The following is a 27,930-nucleotide window of genomic DNA, read 5'->3' on the forward strand; positions in this document are numbered from 1 at the left end:
TTTCACGTGGATGCCTCTTTATTAAAGTCTCCATGACTACTTTGGATTTTTCTGGATCTGTTATTAATGACTGGGGAAGGAGAATTCCCACATCCTCGCTGGTTATTTGTGGACTCTCCTGAGTGTAATCAATAATTACATTGTGTATTCATATGCGTGTTTCGTGCCCGCGCGAAGGTCAGACTTGACTACCCATCTTTCTATTTTAGGAAAAGGACCATACGGGCAGCGTTTATACCGATGTTGATTTATTATTTTCTTTTGGAAATATGTTGGTATATACGGTCGTTACTGTTAGTAAATGTTCTCCCGTCTCGACCTTCTGTCTGGAGGTGAAGATGGTGTCTGTCTTTTCTGGAATTTATTTGGGCGTTTGACAGGCCGTGGTAAACAACTTCATAAAAGGTAGCCTACTTGCAGAATCGCATTTAGGTCACGCGGGCGTTTTTGCTGTAAACGGAATGATGACGCCACGGCCGTGGTCTGAGCCACGGAATTGAAGGGCGTCTGGCGGAAAATCGTGGCGTTTGCGTAGTAGAACCTTAGTACGGACGGTTCGTTACATCTGGGGACTCCTGCGCTTGGCTCTTGCTCCGTCTGGGGGTGCAGGACAATTCAAAGGGAACCTTTGTTCAGAAAAATGGGATTTCCTCACTGTCGTGTTGATGGTTTATTCCCCCCCCTCCCCCCCAGTCTCGTGTTCTGAACAAAGCATATCTGAGACTTACCTTTAAAATGAGTGCTTTTGGCAGAAATGTCTGAGCACATTGTTCTTGGCTGTTCGGAAGGAGGGCCTGCCCGTGGGCAGTTGTGTGTTCCTTACACCCTGCGATAGTGGGTCTGTGCCCTTTTTCCCTAGTGGGGGAGGTGGGGTGGGGTTTCTTGTGAATGCCGCTGATTCTGGTGGCCTTTTATTCATTTCTTCTTATTAGAGTGGAAATGTGGTTTGCTCATAATGGATTATTGATTGGCCTGTGCGAGGCGGCCTCCAGGCCCTGTGAGGCCTGGGTCCTTACTGTCCAGCCGTGAATGCATCATTTCATGGGGCGGCTCGGGCCCGGGGCCGGGGACTATAAGCCTGGGATTGTTAATCTCGGGCAGATTGGTGTGTGCGGAGAGGGACTCCTCATTGTTGTCAGGGAATTTCTCCCCATTTGTTCAAAGAATAGGCTTTTTGTCTCAGCAGTAGATAAGCTTGTGCAGGATGTTAATGATGTATTTTAATTCATGGCTCATAATTCTACAGTGTAACTAGTAAAGCCCATTTCATTGTCTGCAGGCGAACAAACAGGCTGTATGTTGAGCAGACCGGGCCCAGCACCCACCGGGGGCCTGTGTTTCTGGGCTGTCCCTGCAGCCGCGGGCAGGACCCACCGCTCGGGGGGACTCGCCTTCAGAAGGGCGCCGCCAGGCCGGGCCGCAGGCTCGTTCTTTTGATTTTATGACTTGCCTCTTGGAGCCATACCGCTCCCGTAAATATCCCGGGCGTCCTGTGTGCTGTGAGCTGTTTTCTTTGTAAGGGCATCTTCCCGGCCTGGCCGCTTCTTGGGATTTCACAGATTCGGCTGCAGCCGCTCGCCGGTCCCGCCTCCCGGAAGCCCCGGCTGCCCCAGAGGGTGACCCGGAGGGGACAGGACGAGTGACCCCACGGCGCTGGGGAGAGCAAACCTCCCCTTTGCTGGCGTGATACGGCTCATTAACGAACCAGAACTGAGAACGTGCCCAGCTAGAGAGTTACTTGAGAACCGGGACGAGCTGCAGGGCGGCTTCCTCCCACTGAAGAGTCCCAGCTCGGAGCAGGAAGCGCCCCTTCCAGTTTCCCAGCGGCCCCTTGAGCAGGGCGCTCCCACCGGTTCACAGACACTTGCACACTTGGTCTGTTATGCCAAGCGCTCAAAAATTCGAGAGGTTGTCTGCAAATCAGCCTTTGGATTCCTTTTGCGGGATGAGGTTTTGATGGGATCCTCTCTGATCCTTTTGGGGAAATCGGTCCCAAACCGACCGGCTTCTGCTTTGTGTTGATTTACTCCACAGAGCAGAAAACGGCAAGATTTCCCGTGGATTCGGGCATACGCTTGCTGTGTAAAAACCCGGACTGTTTTACCTTACCCCCACCCCCCCGCCCCCACGCTGGCCATGCCGTATTTAACTGGTTAGGAACGGACTGTTTAAAACAGGGGAGGGAGACCTCAAGTGCATTGCTGTGTTTTTGCCTCAGGAAGCCGTGGGAAGGATCGCTGGGAGCCCGAAGCCAGAAAGCCGGCCTGTGCCTTGGGCAGGAAGGCTGGGACCCAGCTTTGGGCGGATTCCCCGAGTTTCTGTGGGCAAGCCCTCTCTTAAAAGACTGCTTTTCATGTGAACGGTTTGTTATTCAGGTGACTTTTCTGTTTTTTGGAATCTTGAATACTAGAATTAACAAAGGGTAATTTTCTCAAACCGCATTCCTTAGGAAGCCCTCTGAGCCGCCTCCAGGCCCGGAGAGGGGGATGGGCGGGGGCGGGAGTGGGGGAGGGGAGGGAGGGGCGGGGAGGGGCGGGGTCCGCCACGCTTCCCCTGAGCAGCTCTTTCAGTCGTGTTACTTACTGGGGTCGAGAGTGGGAGTTATTCTTGAGAGAATAATATCTGTACACTCCCCGTGTAGACTCAGCAACGAACAGGAACAGAGTTGAGGTGCTTCATTTACAGTTATTTGCTAGGGTTGAGGTGCTTCTAATATGCCAACACTCTCCTTTTTAGGAGGTACAGTCGGTATGTGACATTATATAAGGTGTACAGCATTCTGATTTGACGCCTGTATGTACGACATAGTGATCGCTACCGAAAACCCGGTCACCATCGGTCAGGGCACAGTGACCCCCATTTTGCCCACCCCCTCCCCCTTGAGTAACCACCAACCTGTTCTCTGTATCTCTGAGTTTGTTTTCACGTTGTTTTCTTTGTGTGTTTTTTAGATTCCACATTATGAATGGGATCATATGGTATTTGTCTTTCTCGGACTTATTTCGCTTAGCATAATGCCCTCAAGGTCCATCTGTGTTACCGCATATGGCAAGATTTCATCTTCTTTATGGCAGAGTAGTATTCCTTTGTGTGTGTGTGTGTGTGTGTGTGTGTGTGTGTGTGTGTGTATGCTGTGTCTTCTTTCTCCATTTGTACATCGATGGACACCTAGGTTGCTTCCATATCGTGTATCTTTTCTTAATTTCTTGAGGAATCTCCATACTGTTTTTCATTCCCACCAACAGAATACAAGGGTCGCCTTTTCTCCAGCATTCGTTATTTCTTGTCTTTTTGATAATTGCCATTCTAACAGGCATGAGGTAGTTTCTCGTTGTGGTTTTGATTTGTAATCTCCTAGTAATTAGCAACATTGAGCACCTTTTCGTGTACCATCTCTGTGTCTTTGGAAAAACGCCTCTTGAGATCCTCTTCCCATTTTTTAATCGGTTTGTTTGTTGTTTTCATTGTTGAGTTGTAGGAGTTCTTTATATATTTTGGGTATCAACCCCTTATTGGATTTATGCTTTGCAAAAATCTTCTATCAGTAGGTCGCCTTTTTTTAAAAGTGTATTTATTTTGAGAGAGAGTGAGAGCGTGCGCGTGTGTGTGCAAGTAGGGGAGGGACAGATCGAGCAGCCCCAGCAGGCTGCTAGCTGTCAGCGCAGAGCCCAATGAGGGGCTTGATCTCATGAACCGTGAGATCGTGACCCGAGCTGAAATCGAGAGGTGGATGCTTGACCGACCGAGCCCCCCAGGGGCCCTGCCTTTCTGTGTTGATGATGGTTTTCCTCACTGTGCAGAAGCTTCTTAGTTTGATGTCGCATTTGTTTATTTTTCTTTTGTTTCCCCTGCCCTTGGAGTCAGAGTCACAAACACATCGCTAAGACCAGTGTCAGGGAGCTTTCTACCTGTGTCTTCTTCCAGGATGTTGCATGGTTTCAGGTCTTGTGTTGGAGTCTTTAATCCATTCTGAGTTAATTTGGTGTATGTAAGGGAGTGGTCCAGTTGTATTCTTTTGTATGCGGCTGTCCAGTTTTCCCAACACCTTTATCGAAACACTGCTTTCACCATTGTATGTTTTTGGCTCCTTAGTTGTAAATTAAAAAAACAATTTTTTTAATGTTTATTCATTTATTTTGAGAGAGAATGAGCTCGAGCAGGGGAGAGGCAGAGGGAGAGAGGGAGAGATAGAATCGCAAGCAGCCTCTGCTCTGTCAGCTGATGCAGGGCTCGAACTCGTGAATCGCGAAATGAGCCAAAATCAAGAGTTGGACGCTTAACTGACCCAGCCACCCAGGTGCCCCCTTAGTTGTAAATTAAGTGTCTGTCTACATGTAGGTTTCTTTCTGGGTTCTCAATTCTGTTCTGCTGATCTGTGTGTTTGTTTTTGTGCCCATGGCATACTGTTTTGATTACCGTGGCTTTGTAATATAGTTTGAAATCAGGGAGTGTGATGCCTTCAGCTTTGTGCTTTCTCAGGAGTGCTTTGGCTATTTGGGGTCTTTTGGGTTCCATGCAAATTTTAGAATTCTTTGTTCTAGTTCTGTGAAAAATGCCATTGGAATTTAGTAGGGATTACATTGAATCTAGATTGCTTTGAGTAGTGTGGACATTTTAGCAATATTCTTTTTTTTTTTTTTGATGTGTATTTATTTTTTGGGAAAGGGAGAGAGAGCGCAAGCAGGGGAGGGGCACAGAGAGAGGGAGACACAGAATTCAAAGCAGGCTCCAGGCTCTGAGCTGTCAGCTCAAACCGGAACTTGAACTCACAAACCGTGAGATCGTGAGCCAAAGTCGGACGTTGAACTGACTGAGCCACCCAGGCGCCCCAGCAATATTCTTATAATTCGTGAGCGCAGAATATCTTTTAATTTATTTGTGTCTAAATCTTTGTAATTTTCAGTGTATAGGTCTTTCATTTTCTTGGTTAAATTTATTCCTAGGTATTTTATTCTTTTTGATGCATTTGTAAATGAGATTGTTTTCTTAATTTCTCTTTCTGATAGTTTGTTATGAGTGCATAGAGATGCCACAGATCTCTGTATATTGATTTTGTATCCTTCAACTTTACTGAATTCATTTATTCTAATAGTTTTTTTGATGAGTCTTTAGGGTTTTCTATATATAATATCATCTCTGCAAATAAGAGTTTTATTTCTTCCTTTCTGATTTGGATGTCTTCTTTTTCCTTTTTCTTGCGTTATTGCTCCGATTAGGACTTGCAATACTATATTGAATAAGGGCGGTGACAGTATCTTTGTCTTGTTCTTGATCTTGGGAGAAAAGCTTTCAATTTTTCACCATCAACTCTGATGTTGGTTGTGGGTTTTTTTATATGTGGCCTTTATTATGATGAGGTATGTTCTCTCTGTACCTGCTCTGTTGAGTTTTTATTATAAATGGATGTTGAATTTTGTCAAATGCTTTTTCTGCATCTATTGCAACGATCATGTGATTTAAAAAATGTTTATTTTTGAGAGAGAGCGCGCACACAAGAGAGAGCATGAGGCAGGGGAGGGGCAGAGAGAGAGGGAGAAACACAGAATCTGAAACAGGCTCCAGGCTGTGAGCTGTCAGCACAGAGCCCGACGTGGGACTTGAACTCAGAAACCACGAGATCATGACCTGAGCCAAAGTCGGACGCCCCACCGACTGAGCCGCCAGGTGGCCCGATCCTGGGATTTTATCCTTCGTTTCCTCAGCGTAGCGTATCACACAGACGTATTTGCGGATGTTGAGCCATCCTTGCATCCCTGGAATAAATCCCACTTGATTGTGGTATATGCACCTTTTAATGTATTGTTGAATTCACTTTGCTCACGTTTGATGAGAATTTTTGGATCTCTGTGCATCAAGAATATTGGCTTGTAATTTTCTTTTTTGGTGGGGTCTTCGTCTGATTTTGAGATCAGATAACTAAAAATACATACACCACCGTGTAGGTCCAGTAGTTGTTAACATTTTGATATATTTTGTCTTTCTCTTTTTCATAATAATCCAGCTCTGAAATATTTCATCAACATTTCTCAAACCTGAGAATGTTCTCTTGTATTACCAACCTAACAAAAGCAATAGCAGTTCTCAAATATTCTCTAATATTTAGTCTGTATTAAAGTTTAGTTTTTATGAAGAGTTTGGGAGCTAGGATGTGTCTGAACACGTCTGCTGTGGATGATTCTAGCTGGTGAAAGACTTTACAGTTGTATTAACCTTTTGTAATGGACTATACGAGTGCACTGTGAATATGTGGGGGTCATTAGTGATTTCTAATTCAGTTTCCTAAGCTTCTGTTATTTTGTCCTTTTGAATTTATTAAGCCAAATACTGTTACTGCCAGGGAGTAGGTATCTTTTGGGTCTTGCACTGACATTTCATTTACTGATTCAACGATTATTAATAATAATGTGTAACATGTTAACCGCTTACCACATGTTAAATGTTGCACCTAGAATGCATTAATTTAAACCTCACAAAGTTACTATAATATAGTTATCATTATTATCCTTTATATTTAAAAAGTGAAATGAACTGGGGAACAGAGACTTTCAGACACTTTCTCAAGGTCACACAGCAGGTCCAAGTGAGTGGCAGACGTGGGTTTTGATCTTGGGTCGTCTGGCCTTGAAGCTCACGGGCTAGAATTCCTCCCACAGCTCTGTGGTGCCCAAAATGTGCTTGGCTCTGTGCTGGCTTGGGGGACTGAGCCGGGAGAAGGCACAGGCTCGCAGAATATGCCCTCCAGCACACAAGTGACCAATTAAAGAAGCGGTAATTGTATCGTGTCAGAATGTGTGCTGGGGTTGGCCAGGGCGTGCAGAGAGCTAGGGGAGGGTCAGGTGAGGTGAGAAGGGGGGTTGGGAACTACATGCGTGAGGCCCAGAGGTAAGTGTGTGCGCATCTGCCCGGGAACAGAGCACAGGGTCACAGAGAGCGTCCCGGGGACATGCGTCTGGTGACACGGGCGCTCAGGCCCCTGTGGTCCCCGTCTGAGAATTTGGGCCTCTGTGAGAGCATGAGTGCTGTGCAGGGCGTGGGTCTGCATCTGGGATGTGGACTTGGGCTCGAGTTGGAGGGGTGTGTGGATTCAGGAGGGAATCAAACGCGCAGCCGGCAGGACGCCGGGTATGTCACTGGGTGTTGGTGAGGAGGGGGCTGGAGCCCGGGGGGGCGACCCCATTGGGTTTCATGGTTGGGTCCCCGCCAACGGGGGGTCATGCTCGGCTCTAGAGTTCTGCTGCACCCCTGCGTCCCGGAAGGAGCCTCGACTTCCCTGGAATACCGCGCCTGCTCTTGTCCACGTGGGTCATTGCATCCCTCCCCGCCCTTCCGGAAGCATCTACCTGCCCTGCGGGTGCCCTGCCAATGCATGGTTTTCCGTGCGTTTCCGACTTCTGGGTTTCTCGAGCCTGCACCTGTTTCTTGTCTTTGAGACGTGAGGCTCCCGTGAGCGGCCTGGTGTCTCTCAGACCCCGTTGACCGGGAGGGACTCTGACGGAGACTGCAGGGTGCATGGGGGTGCTTCTAGATTCTTCTAGATTCTTCTAGATTCTCTTACTCTTCCGGCTGCAGGTGTGCAGGGCTTGCTCTTTCGGGAGTCACTGCACGGCAGGGGGACTTAACCCCAGGTCCTCGGCCTGGGGCTCCAGCTTGCTCCGCGAAGCCCCTTTCCTGCATTGTCTCAGGTGTGACATGTGCTTCCCGGGACCCTCACTTGGGGACTGATTTATTCGTTGAAACGTTTGCCCACAGAGTAAATTTATCCCAGACGCAGCGAGTATGAGCGTGTTGAGAAAGTCACTTCATCTCAGCCGTGCCGTGCAGGCCCACAGAGTGTGAGGTGTGGCGGCCCTCCGTCCGGCTGTGTGTTTAGGCCTCGTGGTTCACTTACGTGATTGCTGCCCGTTTTATTTTCGCAACTTCTGTGCATTGTCCTCTTAAATCCTTCCCCGTCTCCGTTACCGTGCGTTTTTGTGTTATGAATTCCCAATTTTATTTTGTTACATAAACATTTTACCCTTACCTGTCTGTTTTTTTTTTTAATCAATGCGATTCCACTTCTACAAAATGACATTTCAAAAAACACACGAGGCATTTTTAAAGTGTGGCTTCACACTGTTCTGCAGAGAAACGCACACGCAGTGAGCGATCCGTTGGAAATCTATTTTAAAACCCTAATCAGCAGGCCATTTTTGTGCATAAACAATTAAATTACACTCTCGTCTGGCAAGTTCCCAGTGACAGCCTTGGAAAAAGTTTGTAATACGATGACAGAACTGATTCGTTATGGGCGAAGGATGTGTTCCAACGGGGCCGCGGTTTGTGCACGCGTGTGGGCCGACATGTCCTGTGTCCGCCAAAGCACATACGTGTGTCTGCTGTCACCTCCGCCCCTTCCCTCTCGGTGTCCGCGTTGCTGGAAGACTTTAGTCGCTCTGGTCTGCGTAAAGAGCTCGCGTTTATCTACACGTGTTGTAACACGAGGTGTCTTGGGGTTAACGCGGTGTCGTGGAGCAGTGAGAACGTCAAATCCCATTCGGTGTGTGCTCGTGTGTCTGCGAGAGTGAGACGGGCAGCTCACTACCAGGACGTGTTTGGCCGGAAGGGGCCAACGGGGGGCGGCTGCCTGGGGCGCATTTTTAAGATGAGAGCTCTGGTGACGGCATTCTTGCTCTTTTTTGGAAAAGAAGGGACGACCCTGGCTTAAATAGCAGTTTTTGCCCACGGCCGAAAAGGGTATCCCAAAGATCTGTTGATTTGGCGGCCGATGGGGAAGAGAACCAGTTGTGGGGAATCGCTTTGTGACTGTTCCTTTAAAGGTTTGCAAGAAACTCGGCTGCCGGCCTGGGCGTCAGGAAGAGGGCCACCGAGTGGAGCTTTTTCAAGTGGAGCCAGTTTGTTGATGTTACGATTTCCTCAAGATAGTGGTGTTTGGGGCTTAAATAGTTACTACTGTCAGAGCGTTTTTTTCCCCGCTTTCCACATGGATGTATTTTCCGCCCGGGCATATCCTGAAGTTCTTTAAAAGCGCGCCCTGTGCAGCTCCCTCGGGATTTACGGCGGGGCTGGCTTGTGGAGGGTGGGGGTGGGCACAGAAGAGGCGGAAAACAAAAGAGAAAGAAGGGCTTGTTTTGCTGGTGGCCGGGGCGCCGTGAGTGTCCTTCCTTGCAGGGCCCTGTTGGCTTTGGGGGAAGCTTTCAAGCTGGTTTTGGAGGAAGCGCGCGTGAGGACGCCGTGTTCTCTGGCGTTGGGGCTCTCGAGGGGAGGGGCGGCGTCCAGGCTCCGGCCGGCGTCGGGGGTGCTGGGGACTCAGACTCTGTGCACCAAGGCAGTGAAGAGGGACCCTGGCTGGCTTTCTCCGCCAGCAAAGATGGCAGCCTGGCTCGATGTGCAGAGGACTGAGGCCCCCGATGGACGGAGAGGGAAGTGCGGCCGCGCCCGTGGGACCAGCAGCCTGGCTGCCCGCCGGAGGCTCCCACAGCCCGGACCCCCGGGGCCGGTGCCTCCCACCCCCCCTGCGGCGGACGGGGCTGCGCGCACACCTGCTGGCCTCCTGTGCCCTGTAGGGCAGGCCGTCGGCCAGGCCGTCCTGGGCAGGTGCTTCTTCATGGACGGTGGCAGGGATGTGAGGAAGGCGCTCGCCAGGGGCTCCGGTGACTCTCAGCTCCTGAGATGTGACGGGTGGATCCCGCGCTGTGAGGGTCGCCCCCGTGAGCCACCTGGCTGGCTAGCGGGCGGCCGGGGCTCCCAGGGTCCACTCTGCGACACTCGTGGCTGGGGCTGGGGTAGAGGCCCCCGGAGCTGCCCCCCCTCCCCCCCCCCGGCTTTGGAAGCATTGACTCTCAACGGCTCCTGGGGGTGCTGAGCACACGGTGGCAGAGAAGGAAGGAACAAACCGTCCACGGAGCGTGCATCTCTCATGACCCGAAGCGGTCTTCTCACTTGGAGAAAAGTGCACTTTTATTTCCAGGTGCATTTGTCAGTTGCCTCCCGTGATCCTTGAGTGTGGTCGAGCACCAGCACTCCCCGAACCTTGTCGCTGTGGCTGGTTTTCGGCTGTTTGATCCCCTTGGGCTGGAGAACCGTCTGACGTTGCATACTCGTCGTTAACCAGCCGAGAGGTCCAGTGGAGTCTGTAAAAGTATTTCAGAGCCCCTAAATTCCAGTGTGTTTTTTTTTCTCTGTAAAGTTATTTCTTTTATGATTCTTTACACTCATAAGATCTTTATACCCAGATTAGGTCACTGAGGTAGTTATGAATAGTGTGTTTGACTCCTTCTTTTGTATATTTTATCATACTCAACATTTTGGGGGGGCAGATAAAAGAAACCTTGGGATAGAAGGAGATGCGCACACATCGTTTGCCTTATAAACTCGTAAATACCCTACGGCCATACAAAACTTGTGCCAGGACCCAAACAGCCTGAGAAAATGAGTTAAATTAGCTTCAGTGGTCATTAAGAGTTCTTGTTAGCCTCGCTTGCCCAATTTTAGGGGGAGCTTTTATTTCTTTACATTACTGGACTCATTGATGTTTTTGGGCTCTTTCTCAACAAGAGGAGCTCTGTGCACCTGTTAGCATAAAGAGGAAAGGGTACCTGTGCCCGGCTCTGCCTCCTGCCTCTTTTCAGACTTTGCTGCTCTCACTGCATGGGTTTCTTGAGGTGCCTGGGAAACTCAGTGGCATGGGGCTTGGAAAAGATGTTTTGGAATACATATCCCAAATAAGATTTCTCCTCAGGATCTCTGGGAGGAGGCGTTCGGAGAAGGCAGGAGCTGTGTTGTCTGTTCAGAAGGCGGCCAGCGTGGGCGGCATCCACACACCCTTGTGGTGAGATGGACAGGACGTGTAAGGTGCCCAGAAGCCATAGTGGTGGCACCTTCCGGAGACACTCCCCTGGTCTGTTGCTCTGGTGAAAACGTGGCAGGCTGGACCACCCAGAGCAGACGAGGGGTCACTGCCCCAGGGTCTGTTGGGAGACAGCCTTGCATTTGTGAGCAAAACATGTCTATCAGTACGTTCGCTGAGAACCAGAAACCTGCAACTTCTTCGTATTTCGTAAATGTTGTAACACGGGTTCGTCGTGCGTATGAGGTTGTCGGTTTGTAACAACATGGCTTCCTTTATACGTGCCCTGGCTGGTTTTAAAGCAAATCTGCCCATCCGGGTGCCTCTCGGCGCAAGTCTGGAGTCCCCCGGCCCCTCCCCGCCCCACAGGGAGACCCTCAGAATCTTGATCTCCATTACTTGTGACCAGAGGTAAGAGGGATGGAAAGACCACATCCCACGGGAGCTGTGGCTCTGCCTCCCTTTCGAAGCCATCAGAGTAGGATCCTGGAAGACGCCCTCCCTCACATCCTTTATAACTGGCTCACTGTTTATTCTCCCTATCACAAGTCAGATGGAAGTTCCCGTTTTTGCCGCAGACGATTGCTCTCTGGTGTGTGCTCTCTGCTTTGCTGTGGCATTCGGGTTGGCTTTCCTGCAGTGTAGGTGGGGGGCACGGCACCGGGCACCTCCCTTGTCTGGGTGGCCTTGGCTTGTGCACAGAGTGCTGGAAACACCCAGGCACCTAGAGGAGCGGCTCACCCTCTGGAGGGTGCGCTGGCCGTGGACAGGACAGTGAGGCCCGGCGTGACACCCGCTGTCAGCCGCCAGAGAGAGGCAGGCCCAGCCTCCGAGGGAAGGCACTGTGGCAGGCTGACCTTGACCTCTGGTGAAGTGGGCGGGGGCGGGGGTGGGGTTGCTGCATGACTCCCGGGGTCTGGAGGGTACTCTGTACCGGGACTGGGACTTAGTCCTGCAGCCAGAGCCTGGGGTGCCTTTTCGGGATCGGGGTGGGGTAACGGTGCAGGAGGACAAGGACAGGACAGGAAGGGGAAGGGGCCGTAGGGTTTGGGCTTTATCTGGGAGGCGGTGGTCTCACGCCCAGGCGCACCAGGAAGTGTCTGGTCCTGAGCACAGACCTTGTGTGAGCTCAGGGTTCTGCTTCTGCCCCTGGTCGCCTCTCTCTTGCTAACTCACCTGTGCTCTTAGCTGAAGACTCGTTTCCCTAACATCTGAACACAACAGTACGTGTAGGTGTGAACTGCCTTTGCGGCTCACTTGTCCTGGGCACCAGCTGTGCCTCTGGGTCCTTTCTAACCCTCCTCCCTGGTCCTCTCCCCTGGGCCCCCATTCCTGCCCACCCTGCTTGGGTCTGTGGTCTGTGTTTCTCACACTGCCTACAGCTTCATGCACCTGAGGCTCTCTTTAAAGATCTGGTATCTTCTGGAGAAAATTATTTTAGCATGAAGTCATTTACAAGTATTTATTAAGTTTTATTTTTTTTTTGGTTTATTTACCTATATTGAGAGAGACTGAGACAGTGAGAGTGGGGGAGAGGCAGAGAGAGAGAGAGAGAGAGAGAGAGAGAGAGAGAGAGAGAATTCCAAACAAGCTCCACACCGTCAGCACAGACCCCGATGTGGGACTCGAACTCACGAAAAAACTGTGAGATCATGACCTGAGCTGAAACCCAGACTCGGACGCTTAACCGACTGAGCCACCCAGGCACCCCAGCAATTATTTATTTTAATGATTTAGCACACAGTCATTGTCAGTAGTTGTTTAACTACTGGTTTTTGAGGGGCGCCTGGGTGGCTCAGTCGGTGAAGTGTCCGACTTCGCCTCAGGTCATGATCTCACGGTTCATGGGTTTGAGGCCCCTGTCGGGCTCTGTGCCGACGGCTCGGAGCCTGGAGCCTGCTTCGGATTCTGTGTCTCCCTCTCTCTCTGCCCCTCCCCTGCTCATACTCGGTCTCTCTCAAAAATAAATCTCAAAAAAGAAAATTTTTTTTTTTTAAACTTTTGGTCTTTTGAGAGCAAAGCAGCTGCTTGTACATGGATTTGAATTTCTGTTGGCGTCTCCTTTAACCTGGACTGGATTGATATCTTTAAGGAGTCTGCCCGTCGCTCCCCGAGGATGTTACTGGGTCCCTGCTCACGTGGGAAACCGTGTTCCTAAGTCTCCGTGTCTCTTGTGTTGCAGGTGCTCTCTGCCGCCCGCCATGCTTTCCAGGTAGGAGACGCACGTCGTCCTGGGAGGTGCGTCTCTGCAGCCGGGAAGCCAAGGCCCCGTCGGAAAATGGAGAGATAAGACGGCGTCTGGCAGGCCTGTGCGACAGAAAGCCGTGCCCGCCCCTGCCGGGGAGCCCCTGTCGCGGAGATGGATCGCAGCCGCGAGGCCGAGGTGGAGCTGAGGAGGGGCTCGAGCCCCGGCAGGGCCAGCAGGAGCCCCGAGGCGGACGGGGACAAGGCCGTGAGCCACAGCTGCTGCATCTGTGGCAAAAGCTTCCCCTTCCAGAGCTCCCTCTCGCAGCACATGCGCAAGCACACGGGGGAGAAGCCCTACAAGTGTCCCTACTGTGACCACAGGGCCTCGCAGAAGGGCAACCTGAAGATCCACATCCGCAGCCACCGCACGGGCACGCTGGTCCAGGGCCACGAGCCGGAGGCTGGCGAGCTGCGGGTGTCTGAGGGCCTGGATGGGTGCACCAGCCCCACGAAGAGCACCTCCGCCTGCAACAGGATCCTGAACGGGGCCACCCCGGTGGACAACGGCAAGATCCTGCTGAGGAGCAGCAAGAAGGAGGCGGAGGGCGCCGCGGGCGCCCCGGGGGAGGGCCAGGCCGCAGCCCAGTGCTCCTTCTGCAAGTGCAAGTTTGAGCACAGGAAGGACCTGGAGAACCACGTGCGCCAGGCTCACAAGCCCTTCCGGTGCCGGCTGTGCAGCTACGTGACCCTCCGGGAGGAGTCCCTGCTGAGCCACATCGAGAAGGACCACATCACCGCGCAGGTGCCCAGCGGTGCCGAGGCGGACGCGGAGCACGGCAAGCCCGAGCTGACCCCCGGGGAGTTCCCCTGCGAGGTGTGCGGCCAGGCCTTCAGCCAGACCTGGTTCCTGAAGGCTCACATGAAGAAGCACAGAGGCTCCTTCGACCACGGCTGCCACATCTGCGGCCGGAGATTCAAAGAGCCGTGGTTCCTCAAGAACCACATGAAGGCGCACGGCCCCAAGACGGGGAGCAAGAACAAGCCCAGGAGCGAGCTGGACCCCGTCGCCACCATCAACAACGTGGTGCAGGAGGAGATGATCGTGGCTGGCCTGTCCCTCTACGAAGTCTGCACCAAGTGCGGGAACCTGTTTACAAACCTGGACAGCTTGAACGCGCACAACGCCATCCACCGCCGGGTGGAGGCGGGTCGGACGCGGGCTCCGGCCGGGGAGGGCGCCGTGGTGCAGGGCGGCCCCCCGGACTCCCAGCAGCTCTTCCTTCAGTGCCTGAACCTGCGGCCCACGGTGGCCGGCGCGCCCGCCCGCGGGCAGGCCGGGCGGCGCGTGGCCGAGCTGGACCCGGTCAACAGCTACCAGGCCTGGCAGCTGGCCACCCGGGGCAAGGTGGCCGAGCCGGCCGAGTACCTCAAGTACGGCGCGTGGGACGAGGCGCTGGCCGGGGACGTGGCCTTCGACAAGGAGCGGCGCGAGTACATCCTGGTGAGGCCAGAGAGCGCAAGCGCGAGCCCGAGGCTGCGCGCAGGGCCCCCGCGCAAGCGGGCGGCGCGCCCGGGGACCCCGCGCCCGGGCCCCTGGACGCCCGTCCCCTCTCGGCCCCACCCAGCTCTCCTCGCCTCCGCCGTCCCCGCCGGCCACGGCAAGTCCTCCGAGTGCTTCGAGTGCGGCAAGATCTTCCGCACCTACCACCAGATGGTGCTGCACTCCCGGGTGCACCGCCGCGCGCGCAGGGACCGCGACGGCCCCGGGGAGCGCGCGCCCCGGGCGCGCTGCGGCTCGCTCAGCGAGGGCGACTCGGCCTCGCAGCCCAGCAGCCCGGGCTCGGCCTGTGGTGCCGCCGCCGACTCCCCGGGCTCGGGCCTGGCCGACGAGGCTGCGGACGAGAGCGGAGAGGACGGTGCGGTCGACCCTGCTCCAGGTGAGCGCGCGCGCCCGGGCGGCTGGGCCCCCGCAGTGCGGGCCGGATACCCCTGTACCTGCCAGACTCCTGCCCAAGTAGTCCGGGCTCAGGCAGCCCCGCCCCCGGGGGGCCCCATGTCCGGATATCCCAGGCCCAAGGTGCCCTGTGCCTAGGTGGACCTTCCCAAAGTGTCCCTGAACCCGGGGAGGCCCGGTGTCCAGGTAACACGTGCCTGGGGAGTGCAGGCTCCGGTGGGCCTCCGACGCCAGCCCTCAGTGCAGGAGGTCCAGGCCCAGGTGGTCCTGGCCGCCGGGTGACCCCGGGCCCAGGTAGTCACTGCTCAGCCTTGCCCCTTGGGGTCCTGGTCTCCCAGCCCCAGGTGGTCCCCCACCTAGGTGACCCTGTGCCCAGGTAACCCTGTTCTTGGATAGCCCTTGCCCAGGTGGCCCCACACCCAGGTACCACGTGGCCAGTGTATACTTGGAGCTCGGCAGGTGGGTGCAGACACAGGTGCCCGTCAGCTCCACATCTGCCTCCTTTCTCGCCAGCTGCCTGTATGCCCTCGCTTTAACGAACGGCTTTGGCCTGTTGCATTAATGTCCCTCGGGGGCATCAGCCCTTTCTGAGCAAAGAGCAGTGATGGGACACCTCCAAGGTGGGCCCTCCTCTTCCCCCTTTACTCCCGGGGCCTGTTCCCTTCCCCGTGGGGCATGCGCGTGCGCACACGCCCACACACGCTTGCCTCCGCTTTTCTCCTTTGCACCACCAGACAGTGAGTAAAAGAGGAACTTCAAATTGGTGTGCAGTTATAATTAATCTCCTTGGATTCAAGTAACCCTGTGGGTTTAGAGACGGCTCATTGGAACAGATTACTTTCCAAATAGCAGCTATGTAAATATTTAAAGATGCTTGGCCCACTCTGTTTTCATCATTTCCCTACTTTTTATAAATCTTAAGCATTCAGATACCTTATTCATTTTTTTTGTTTTGTTTTGGGCACTTTCTAGCGGAAGGTGATGTTTCAGTTATAGAACGCGTAACGCTCTCTGCGTAACCAGGACTGTTTTTCCCTTCTCCCTGGAAACGGGTTCGCAGATGTTGCTTTTACCTGAAAGGCCAGGGACATAGGAAACCCCAGTGCCTCAGCAGGGCTGTTTACAGTCTGTGGTGAGGAGAACGACCCTTGTGCATTTTTCCAAAACAAAACACACATCTGTCATCTTTTCCTTATTAGGGATTTAGCCAATTCTTTGGAACAGGGTTTATTGTAGGTTTATACAGCGTATTATACGAGAGTTGACTACAGCCAAATTATATTGAGTCAGAAAAAGCGTAGAAAGAAGTTTCTCCAATCCCGTGAAGAGCCTGTGTCGACTCTGCACACACATGGGGAGTGGACGCGCAGATAAACGGACAGTAACACATTGTGCACCGAGCCTCGTTTCCTGTCTCATTTCTTACTCATTAACCTGTGGGAAGGAGCAGAGGTCTCCGAAAACGCAGAGCTCATCCTGTGAGCTTAGGATTCTTCTTACCCTTTGTCTTATGAAACCTGGTGACCCCCGTTGCGACCTTCGGTTGGCAGTTTTGAAGCTTAATTCTGGGTTTTCCTCTTTAAAAAGTTGTGGTAACTATGGACTTCACTGATTGTATTCCGATAACACTAGGACTGTTTTTTGGAACACACTGGATAAAATATTAGGTTAGGACTAAATCCTTTTTCTTTTCACTTTGAAGACAATTATCTTTAATTTTCAAAAAAGCTCTTGAACCTTTCCCTCACCTATTGTAGTGGTAGTCGAATGACTAATGATAAGCTAATTCAGTAGTTCTTTGGAAATCACAGTGTTGGAAAGATCAAATGATTTTCACTTTAAGTTTTTTTTGATGTTTTTTATGTTTTTAATGTTTAATTTGTTTTTGAGACAGAGAGACAGTACGAGAGGGGGAGGGACAGAGAGAGAAGGAGACATAGAATCCCAAGCAGGCTCCAGGCTCTGAGCTGTCAGCACAGAGCCCGACTCAGGGCTCCAACTCACGAACCGTGAGATCATGACCTGAGCTGGAGTCGGACATTAACGGGCTGAGCCACCCAGGTGCCCCGTTGGCTGAACTTGAAATTGGACCTTACTTTTTTTCATCTCAGATTTTTTAAACTTTTAAGATTATAATTTACATCTTAATGAGATTATGGGTATTTTCTATATGTGACTCATTTTTTTAAAGTTTATTTGAAGAGAGAGCATGCATGCATGCAGGTGGGGGAGGGGCAGAGAGAGCGAGGGAGAGAGAGGATCCCAAGCAGGCTCCGTGCTGTCAGCGCAGAGCCCGACATGGGGCTCGATCTCAGGAACCAGGAGGTCACGACCTGAGCCGAGAGCAAGAGTTGGATGTTTAAGGGACTGAGCCACCCAGAGTCCCCATGTGATCTGTTTTTTGAGAGAGTAGATTCATTAAAGGATTCTGCAACAAGTCTGCGTATCCTAGTTGAGTTCAGGTCGACTGTTTATTGAGAAACTGGCGAAGGAGTTCACATCGTGACCGTGGCATGAAGTGTTCGAGAACGTTGTGGGTCTGCAGGTGGTACCTGTTGTGACTCAGAAGGACATGATCTTTCCTTCTGAAACCACAGACCGTCCAGTCTCAGCAGGCCTCTACTGGTCTGGCCTGGTTATTACACCGCTGCTTCCTAGATGCTCTTTGAGGAGCGACCTGCCTTTACTGCTCACAAACTCTCATCTGCAGGTTTGGCTAAGGACTTTGAAAGGCAAATGGGTGTTTTGAATCCTCTGTTTCGATCTGCAGCCTGCCTTTCTTTTGTGAGAAGATGTGTCCAACTGTGGAAAATGCTCGTCATCACTGTGACGAAAGGATTACTTCGATCTTTAAACACGTAGGCAACTTTAGATTCTCCCAGAACTTAGACGGGATGCCTGGCTACAAGCCCGAGAGGAAACGTGTGGGAAGCGATCACAAAAAAGACCACAGTAGTTCCTGTGAGAGTGAACCTGGCTCCTGGTGGCAGCAGAGTTCACAGTTAGGGTTCCTATTTTTGTGATGATTCTTGGAAAGTCCCCCTTGTGCCATGATTTTACCCAAAGATTTGCTGACATTCAGGAATGGATTCGAATGCTGCTTCTGGATCTAGAGAGACTTTCCACTATCAGATTAATTAAAGGAAACCTTTTTTATTTTTTTATTTTTTTTAAACATTTATTTTTGAGAGAGGGAGACAGAGCATAAGTGGGGGAGGGGCAGTGAGAGAGAGAGGGGGAGAGAGAGAGAGAGAGAGATAGAATCTGAAACAGCCTCCAGGCTCTGAGCTCTCAGCATAAAGCCCGATATGGAGCTCAAACTCACGAACTGCAAGATCATGACCTGAGCCAAAGTTGGATACTTAACCGACTGAGCCACCCAGGTGCCCCAAGGAAACCTTTTTCTCATGACACGTTCTTTGTTCAATGTTGCCGTGTACTTGTGTGGAAAGCTCTGATTGTCACATTACCTTAATTTCCCCAGAAAACTGCGTTCCAGCAGCCCTCAGTGCTGACCAAAATGGAAGGGCAAAGTAGTGAATAAAATTCAGTCAAATATAAAATAACGTTACCGAGCTAGATTTAATTGTCCGTGGGGAAAGTGACAAGACGCTGATAGAAAGTACACGTTTGGAGCGCACAAAAAAAAAAATGAAACCTTTAAATTAGGGAAGAAGAGCATTGAAAGGACCTGTAATGCATGTTTATAAAAACGCACATTTCCAAACCCAGAGCAGAGTGAGGGCGCTTCGAGGCCATCATGAGGACGGGGGGTGTTCTTTCACAAGTAAATAAGCCAAAGCAGAATTCTGCCCAGGAAGCAGGGGGGTCATTTAGGAATGATGGACCCTGGGCGAGCGTGTCTTGAAGGGTTTGGTTCCCGACTGTGCTATTGTGAGAAGCACCCTTGGGTGGCCTTGCCTAGTCTTGGGCCAACACGTGTGTCTGGACCTGCCTTCAGGGAAAACACTGAGGAGCCCGGGTCCTTCCTACCTTTTATTTGTGTATTGTTTCTGTTAGAACTTACGTGGCTACCCAGGTTTTGACCAGTTCTTGTTGTTCTAAAGTCTCCTGTCACATCAGATCCGTGATCTCGTGAGCCTGTCCCCTCTATAGAACTTTTTAATTGATTGCAAAGCCCCATGTTTTAGATGAAGTCCTGTGAAATCACAGATATTTGTGATCGACACAGATGTCAAACCCTGCTCAACCGCGCGGCGGAATAGGTTCCTAGAACAGGTGCTGCGGTGTTATACGCAGCTTGAAGAATTAAGGAGAGAGTTTCCAGAATTAAGCAATATGGCCAAGGAAAGGAAAGATAATTAAAGGACGAGACACATTGACTTCAGAAAGCCCCCATTTGCCTCGCTTCTTCTGCTTATTTTCTCCCTCCAGGTCAATGGTCTCGGATGTGAGGGCTCATCTTACTTCCATCATAATTGAAGGATGATCCCTGGTCTTCTAACTATGATGTGTTAGTTGCGCACGGGCGGGGGACTGGCTGGCGGTCCCTGACTGTGCCCTGGTGGGGGGGGGCTGCCTGGGTCATGCAGCTGGCAGAGAGGTTAGACAGCCACGCTTCTCCGTTTATTAGAGCACAGACGGTCATCGGAACAGCCTAGGAAGAAACGTTTGTATACGTCCACCCCGTGTCCACCCGTTGTAACGGGATTTAAGGTGAATGTAGCTGGCAGAAGTCACTGTGGCTGCGGGGGTCTGCTGGGGAGGGCTCTTTGCCCCCGGCGGCTGCACCTGCTGAGACGGGCAGCTTGTAATACTACTGACTGAGACTTTGCTTCAGGGTAGAGCAGAAGGAACTCTCACGGAACGCTCTGTTCCCACCGTGCTCCTGGCCACATCCGCTTGATGTGCGTCCCCAGCGGCGAAGCCGGGACCCACGTGGCAGCCCCGTACGGTCTGGTCTCCGACACAGATTCAGTGATGGGAGGGACTTCTGTCTTCACGCAGGACGCCAGCCGTGGCCGCAGCAAGAGGCTGAACAGGATGGAGCAGATCAAGGGGTTGTGGATCAGGGAGGGGAGGCCAGGGGAAACCCCAAGTGTAGACGGGACCTGACAAGATGCGGTTTGCTGGGGCGGAGGGGAAGGAAATCAAGCTCATCTGGGGACGGTGTCATCCAAGAGCCAGATCTTTGACGGGTGGATGCAGGGAGCGGTAATCCTGAGGGGGTCTCGGGGGTCTGGGGGCGCTCTATTCCAGACGAGCTGGTGGGGTCGCTGAAAGTAAAAATCAGTGCAGTCACCAGGCGGTCCGTTCATTCTTGCTTTGCTCAGTTTCTCCATCACTCTGGCAACCCAGAGGTCATTTTCAGGAATCTCTAATAAATGTCCACAAACTGGCTGCTGACCGCGCAGGAAGTGCAGTAGCGACATGCTGTGACATTGGTGTCACGTGCCAAGCTGTAAAGCGCGAGCTGCTCTCTGCCATGCGGCCGGTGCCAGGCCCAGTGTGGCTTCTCCTGAGGCTTTGTTTCCACCAGTGGTAACACCAGGGTGGGGTCTGGTGAGAGGGAGACTCCCGTCTGCACAGAGCTGCAGACCGGTCCCTTCCAGATTACAGAAGAGAGCCCGAAAATGCCTAGCAGATTAAACGTGTGAGTGGTAATGGTTCTCTTCGTGGTCTTACGTGATGCCGAACACGGAGGAATTTGTTACAAGTTGGAAACCCTCCTATGAAATCGGGGTGCTTTCTCAGTCATTGGAGGACAACTGGATTACAGTGACAATAGCGTTTGCTAGGTATGTTTTATTGTATTTTTATTCTTCGATCATTGATATCTGTGCTTGGCCTGCGTACTAACGTTTGCTTGAGTGTAATGCTGCATTCCCGGACCTTCCGGAATGAATTTCGCAGTCTGACCGCGAAAGGCGTCAGACTCGAGATTACACTCTGGGATTTTCTTCCTGTCACGGAGAGACACGCAAACGGGATGCACGTTCCCCGTTACAGTAAAATCAACACCGCGCAAGAATTTGGGTTTGTTAGCATAATTCAAACGCTTGATTTTATCTCCCGGTCTTGTTTTTTGACGCAAGGTAGGATCCCAGGAGTTTAGAGCTGGGGGGAACTGAGAGGTGTTTAGTCTGTCCCCCTGTTATCAGGAAGGAAACTGAGGTACAAGGAAGTGCCCTAGTTTGCCCGGAGCCGCGTGGTGTGTCATGGGAAGGCGGCCTGGCTGGCACGGGAGGGCACGTGAGCCCGGATGCCAGGCTGTAACTTACCTCTTGCGCGGAGGAGCAGTGAGTTGTCTGCCTTTGGCCCCCTGAGTGCGTGGTCTCCCCGTCCGGCGCTCTGGAGCCCCAGGGGACACTGAGGCCGGCCCCGTGGGCGGGTCCAGGTGGAGGCAGCCCGCTGTGTTCTTCGTGGCGGGTGCTGGCTTCGGTCTGTCACTTGGGAGCCTGCTTGAAGAGGCTGAGTGGGCGACCCCTAAAGCCGGGATTGGTGACGTTCCCACGTTCCCATAAAAACGCACGCGCTGTGCCCGTAGAGGCTTGCTGATACGCAAGAGCTTTTCCGCCTTTTCTGCCTCTGCGTCACGTCCTAAGTTCTGATGCTTCGGTCCTGCCCTGCTAGGTTGAGTTCTCCCCCGTCTGTGGGGTGGGTGATGCCGGCTGGGGTGTCGGTGTTGCCTTTGCCGTCTTGTCATGCAGAGGAGCCCTGGGTGTCCTCCAGTTCAGACTTGAGCATGTGACTCCTGACTTGGAATGTCAGGGCCCCTCGCTGTAGGTGAGATCCATCCCCTGGGGGACGGAGAGAAGTCAGTTGGGTGCTCCCGCTCCGGCCCCGATGGGGTGGCACACGCGAAGGCGTGGACGGATCCCAGTTCCGAGGCATCCGTAGAGCGGGCCGCGCGGATTTTGTTTCCGGATCAGTGTTTGCGAACCGGGGGTGGTTCCCGGGCAGCCCCGTTCACCTGGTGAGTGGGGGGACCGCGGCGCTTCCTGGCGTGGCGTCGCCGGGAAAATGCCGCCTACCTCTGAGCGCCCTGGACAGGCGCCACACATTCCTGCTGTATTTGCACACCCGCCGCGGGTGTGATTGCGGCACCCCCGCTGCAGCCTTGATATGGCCCCTGTGACTGCATCTGCTTGTTCGCGCCGTTACTGGGCACTTGCTGCAGGCACAGGTGCCGTCTGGGAGCAGGTGGGAGAGTTCAGCCCCGACCACAGCCGTGGCCTTGACCCGCCGCCCCTGTCCCCTGCCGCACCTTGTCCGGAACCCCCGCCTGCCCTCCGTGAGTGTGCCCTAGGTCCTCAAAGCCCCTCCCTGCCATCGTGGCTCCAGGCCCGTCCTCCCTGCTGGGCCACCCTGGAGCCCACGCACGTCCCTTCCGGCAGAGGGACCACCCTGGGCCTGGAATGTGTGCGTCTGTTGTGGTCTCCTGGGGTTTGTCTTGTGCCACACCGTGTCCTCACGTCGGTGTCTGTCACCGAGTCGTGATCTCGTTGAGGGCAGGTGTTGTGTCTTGTTGGTCCTGCCCACCCCGTGGCATCTGTGACTTGAGTGGTGGCTGGTGGCCACTCTGGGACGCATGAGGCCCACCTTGGGCTTGCAGGGAGCCACGCTGAGACCCGCGTCCCGTAGGGGGGATGTCGCACCGTGCACCGTGCTTACCGGCTGCCGCGTGTCCTGCTACCTGTGACGGCGGCCTGGACCGACCACGGGGAAGGCTCGGCTGAGAGCGAGTGTTCCCACAAACGTGCGCCTCGGGACGTTTTAAGTTGAGAGAACCGTGTGGACGTGACCCAGCCCTGAGACCTCATGGGAGAGCAGGAGTTTGCTACTTCTGTGGTCTTTCTGGCCAGTGTGACTCCTGGGATCACGACTTGGAAGTTGCCTTTCTCGGGACTCCGGCCCTCCCCTCCCAGGCTGCCGTCCAGCCTGCTTCCAGAGCGTCACTGATGTGCGCAGGGAGCGGAAGTGGGCTGGGCCTGCCAGGTACCCAGCGCCCGAGGACACACACACACAGCCCGTGCTGCCCCAGACCCGGCACAGCTCTTGTCCGGCGGCTTGGGAAGCAGTGACTGAGGTCACCGTGTGCTTCCCAAGCCTCCCTGCGTCAGGTCCCTGGCAACTGCCCCTCAGCACAGGTGGTGGGCATGGCGCCCTGGGCCTGGCCCCTCCAAGGACAATCCCGTGAGCGCTGGCGGTCACTGGTCAAGACGCTGCTCACCCATGTGGCCTGAGACAGGCAGGGCCCTCCTGTCCCGTCATGGAACCCAGGTCATCAACATGCTCGGGGAGGACCTCATCGCCCCGTGGCCGCTGCCTGGTTTGCATTCTGCTTGGTGGGCCTGTGCGTGGTGGGCACACTGAATTATTCAGTGAGTGTAGACTCTCTTTCTTCAAGCGTTTAGCTTTTATTTGGTAAGCGTTTTAGTTGTGTGCTCATCTTTGGCACAGATTCTTAACGTTTCATTTATAAGTTGAGTTGTTTTTTTTCTTTTTGACGTTTCTTAATTTCCTGTATGCCAGACCTAATCTGAGGCCGGTTCTTGGTGAAACCTTGGTACGCTGCTGATAGGATCAGTATTTGCACGCACGGTTTCCATACGTAATTTGCATAGTGTGTGCGTATTCAGACAGATTGCGGCTTTAGATCTGCCTTTTACTAGAATTAAAACGTGAGGCGTCCACTTCTCCAGATAAAGGCTTAGAAGGTCATAGTGTCGCGACTGGAGTTTTACCTGATTCGGTAAGCGGTCGGCCTGGTCCTGTCCGTTTGAAGGATGCCTCACCTCCTGTTTTATTTACAAAGGCAGACGTTGACTCGAGAGAAGTATTTTCACAGATTAGTAAGACATTTGGGCCGACTGCAGGCTGCCAAATGCGTTCTTGGAGAAGCGAGCCGGATCTGAGCATTACTCCTGTTGTCTCTTCCGACTACAGAAGAATTACTTTCGGCACGGTGAATAAACTGTTCCACATTGACTGTGATTATCGTTTTTATTTAACATCCTCTTTGGTTATGGAAATACCTCCTCTAAAGTGGTAATCGAGCGGCACCCTTTGCTGAGCCGGCCACCCTGTAGAACATTCTGCCTGTGTCTGAATGTAACACTTGGGAGCCGCCCTTCCTTGGAAGTCGGGAAATCAGGTTGTTCCTGCCCGTGAACTTGGGCGGGTGAGTCCAGAGAGAGTGCTGTTGGGATAGCTCGGTAGTTGGTCCGGACATCTGGAGGACATGGTTTGTGAGAGTGAAACGATCATTTCCATTTTCCACTTCTGGCTGCCACCATGACTCGTCTGTCATATTACTGGTTTTTAAGAAATTGATCACTACACAATTCATGGGATATGATGTATACTGCTTCTTTTGGTATTCCATTAGAAATTGACAGTAGTGGAGTGGATTGAAAATTTCCATCTTAAAGAAACATCAGGCGCTGTATTTCCTGAAATGATGAAGTACAGTAGGGGAGGGCCGTGAGGTTGAGACGAGGCATAGACCCTTAAAAGCTGTTTTTATTGTAAACATCCTTAACTGCTGGAGAAGAATCCATGAGAGCCTCAGAGAGCAGTCCCGTGTGTCACCGAAAGATGACCTCCCAAGTTCCTGAATTTTCGGTATTAAAGGAATGGCAGAGTTCCGATGGGAGATTTTGGGGACTCTGAACGCGAAGAAGGTTCTGGACAGGTTGTGTGCAGAGTGTCTGCAGTTTCCATGGCGATAAGCCTACACACCACTTAGAAACAAATTCCTGATACTGTTTTGAAACCCCAGTTACAAAAGGGCATCATGCTTGCGCGTTAGTTGTGAATAGATAAATCGCTTCTGCAGGACTGCCTCACAAGCTGGACGGCACTTGGCAGTCGTTGGAGCCTCCGACCTTCTAAATAGCCCCTGTTCTGAACACTTGTTTTCCATTCTAGGTCAGAATTTCTCTCTCTCTCTCTCTCTCTCTCTCTCTCTCTCTCTTCCCCACCCTTCTTGAGTTAAAGATCTTTTCCTTTGAATTTTAAGATCCGATGGGGGCGGGGGCTGCTGTGGCTGTTTGTAAGACTTTTCGGAGCTGGCCCGTACCTGTGAGCTGGCACAGCACGTGTGGGTGGAGGTGACGCACTTCCCGTCACCCGCTCATCCGGCGCCACCCGCCCACGCAGCCGGCCACTGGTCATTGTGTCCCCTTAAATGTTCAGCCCCTGTGCTGTCCCCTCCCTCTTCCTCCAGTCAGACGGGTGAAGGGCAGTGTAGGATCCAGGGCATCATGGAACCCCAAATACCTAGCAGGGGTAAGTCGTGACGTTGGGAGGCAGTGGACCCACGTGGCTGTAGGTCTGGTCTCAGAGGACACCTGTCCTTGCCTTCTTTTTTCTGTCCCAAGGCCAGAGACGGAATCCCAGACCGTGGTCGTTGGCCACAGGAGCTCCAGGAACGGAGTGTCCCGTGAGCCTCCTGCAGGGAGAGAGCCCTGGCGGCCGTGTGAACTTGTCACGTCTCAGCTCCTTCCGGTGCCCTTGGTGGTGGAGGAGGGCCTTCCAGGGCAACTTAGGGCCCCTGGACCCAGTTCTCTTGCCTTGGGACTGCTCACCCCACCCTCCCCAGGCTGTCCCTTCTCCCGAGGCTGCCTCCTGGCCCTACGTCCCTCGTGGGGACGGCGGTGGGAGGTGGAGCAGGGACGTTGCGGGGGCCAGACCGCGCTGTGCTCAGGTTGCTGATTTGAGAATTCCGTTCTTCTCCAGAAATCCTGCAGGGGTCTTTCTTTCACGAACACACGCCGACTGCCAGCAGTCCAGGCCCTCCGCGCACAAACAGACCGTCCTCCTTGACTGCCTCTCCCTCACCTGCCTCCGCTACCACAGCGACTTCTGTTTTGTCCTCTCCAGGCCTTTTTTTTTCAAAGTTTTTATTTATTTTTGGGACAGAGAGAGACAGAGCATGAACGGGGGAGGGGCAGAGAGAGAGGGAGACACAGAATCGGAAACAGGCTCCAGGCTCTGAGCCATCAGCCCAGAGCCCGACGCGGGGCTCGAACTCACGGACCGCGAGATCGTGACCTGGCTGAAGTCGGACGCTTAACCGACTGCGCCACCCAGGCGCCCCCTCTCCAGGCCTTTTGTGCGCCCGTTAGTGGGTAGGCATGCGTAGATTTTTCTTGTTGAGATACCTAATAAGCCCATCCTACTTGCTTTGTTCTGATGCTTGTTTTCCATATAATGACATGTCTTGGAACTCATCTGCGTCGACAGAGTATCTCTGCCTTGCCGTTGAACTGCCTCAGAGTGGAGCACGATCGAACTGATTTGCCCTTTGATGGATGTTCAGGCTGTTCGATGACAGATAGTGCTGCAGGAAACTTGCTGGTAACATAGATCATTGAGACCACTTAGGAGATCTTTGAGACCAACTTCTTGAGTGAAATTGCCGGTCTGGGGGGTTTGCACATTTTCTGTTTCAGTGGATGCAGCCAGGTAGGTTGTGATAACCCTCATACCCACCAGCAGCCCGTGAACACGTGCAGTCACGCTGGGAATTACAAACTTTCGAAGGCTGCTCATCTGAAAGAAGAAGAATGTTCATTTTTTTTTTTTTTTACATTTATTTATTTTTGAGAAACAGAGTGAGACAAAGCATGAGCGGGGGAGGGGCAGAGAGAGAGGGAGACACAGACTCTGAAGCAGGCTCCGGGCTCTGAGCTGTCAGCACAGAGCCTGGTGCGGGGCTCGAACCCACGAACGGTGGGATCATGACCTGAGCTGAAGTCGGACGCCCAACCGACTGAGCCACCCAGGTGCCCCAGAACTGTTCATTTTTTCCTTTATGGCTTTTACACGTGACTTAGAAAGACATTCCCTACCCCACTGTTCAAATGTTTTCATTCACTAAGTCTGGTTTGCTTTATTCCAGTGGCTTAGTCCCCGTGGAACTGTTGACGGATCCTGTGAGGTATTTTTAACTTTTTCCCACATCGCTCTCGCATTTTTCCAACACGCCCAGTCATCAGTCTTGATTCTACAGACTTGAAGTAGCAGCCTTACCGTGCGTGGACATCCCCAGGCCCGCGTCCTCACCCAAGCGTTGTGAGGCTTGGTAAACCTTGGTCGTAACCCAGTAGGTGTAGGTGTTAGTCTCTGAGGATTAGAGGTTCAAGGAGGCTTTCTCAAGATTGTACCGGTCATGGTGTGGAAGCCGAGACGTGAGTCCCCGGTCAGTGCTCGTGCTGTTGTTCAGGTGGGGAGGGGAGGCAGGGAAGAGGCTTCCAGGAGGAGGGAGCAGGGTCGTGCTCTGTGCGTCCTCAAGCTGTGCCCCTTCTCTCTCTGGCTCCTGGGGGGCCCCGACCCTCCCCTTTGCAGCCGAGCTGTGCCCCAAAGCCCCCCCACCCGCAGCGGGGCCTCGAGCCGGGGCGCAGGGGTGACGGGTCTGCAGCCCGCCCAGGGAGGATGCTGGACCACCGTCAATGGGTGCTGCAGGCGGGCCCCCGCTTGCACGCGTGGGACCTGGGAGTCCGGGGGATCCCAGAGGCCCCCGCCCGCTGCAGACTGTCGTTGAGTGCCCGTGGGTCGCGCCTTTTGAAGGTAACGGCTTCTCCTCTGTTACCTCTGAATGCATTCTACTCTTCCCAGAGAGTTAATGATCTTGCACGTAAATGACAAATCATTTTTCTCTTCACACGTAGTATTTGTTTATTTACATCCGCATTTACACGCGCTTTGGGCCGTGTGTCTGACTCACACGGTGCTTCATTTGAAGTAATTCATTCGAACAATGTGCTTCAGATAAGAACAAGTCAGAGCGGCCAGATTTAGTAAGCGAAAAGGGAAGACACCTGTTAAGTTTGGGTTTGAGATAAGCGATGAATGCAAACTGGTTTTTAGCATGTGTGTGTCCCATGCAGTATTTGAGACCTGCCTGTGTTAAAAATTATTTGTCTTTTGTCTGAAACTTGGGTTACCTGGATAGTTCCGTATTTCGCCTGCAGAG

At 52.9% G+C, this 27,930-nt stretch overlaps 1 protein-coding gene across 5 annotated transcripts in view; it reads left to right on the top strand.

Annotated features, from left to right (window-relative positions):
- ZNF516 (zinc finger protein 516) overlaps positions 1-27,930 on the top strand; it is a 126,936-nt gene that overhangs the window by 39,295 nt on the left and 59,711 nt on the right. For all 5 annotated transcript variants that reach the window (XM_030336661.1, XM_030336662.1, XM_030336664.1 and 2 more), the window contains exon 2: positions 13,029-14,970. In XM_030336661.1, coding sequence (XP_030192521.1) covers positions 13,206-14,970 — 1,765 coding nt within the window. In that variant the 5' untranslated portion in view covers positions 13,029-13,205. The remainder of the gene's footprint in view (positions 1-13,028; positions 14,971-27,930) is intronic.

The sequence above is a fragment of the Lynx canadensis genome, chromosome D3, assembly GCF_007474595.2.
Source record: "Lynx canadensis isolate LIC74 chromosome D3, mLynCan4.pri.v2, whole genome shotgun sequence".
Lineage (NCBI taxonomy): Eukaryota > Metazoa > Chordata > Mammalia > Carnivora > Felidae > Lynx > Lynx canadensis.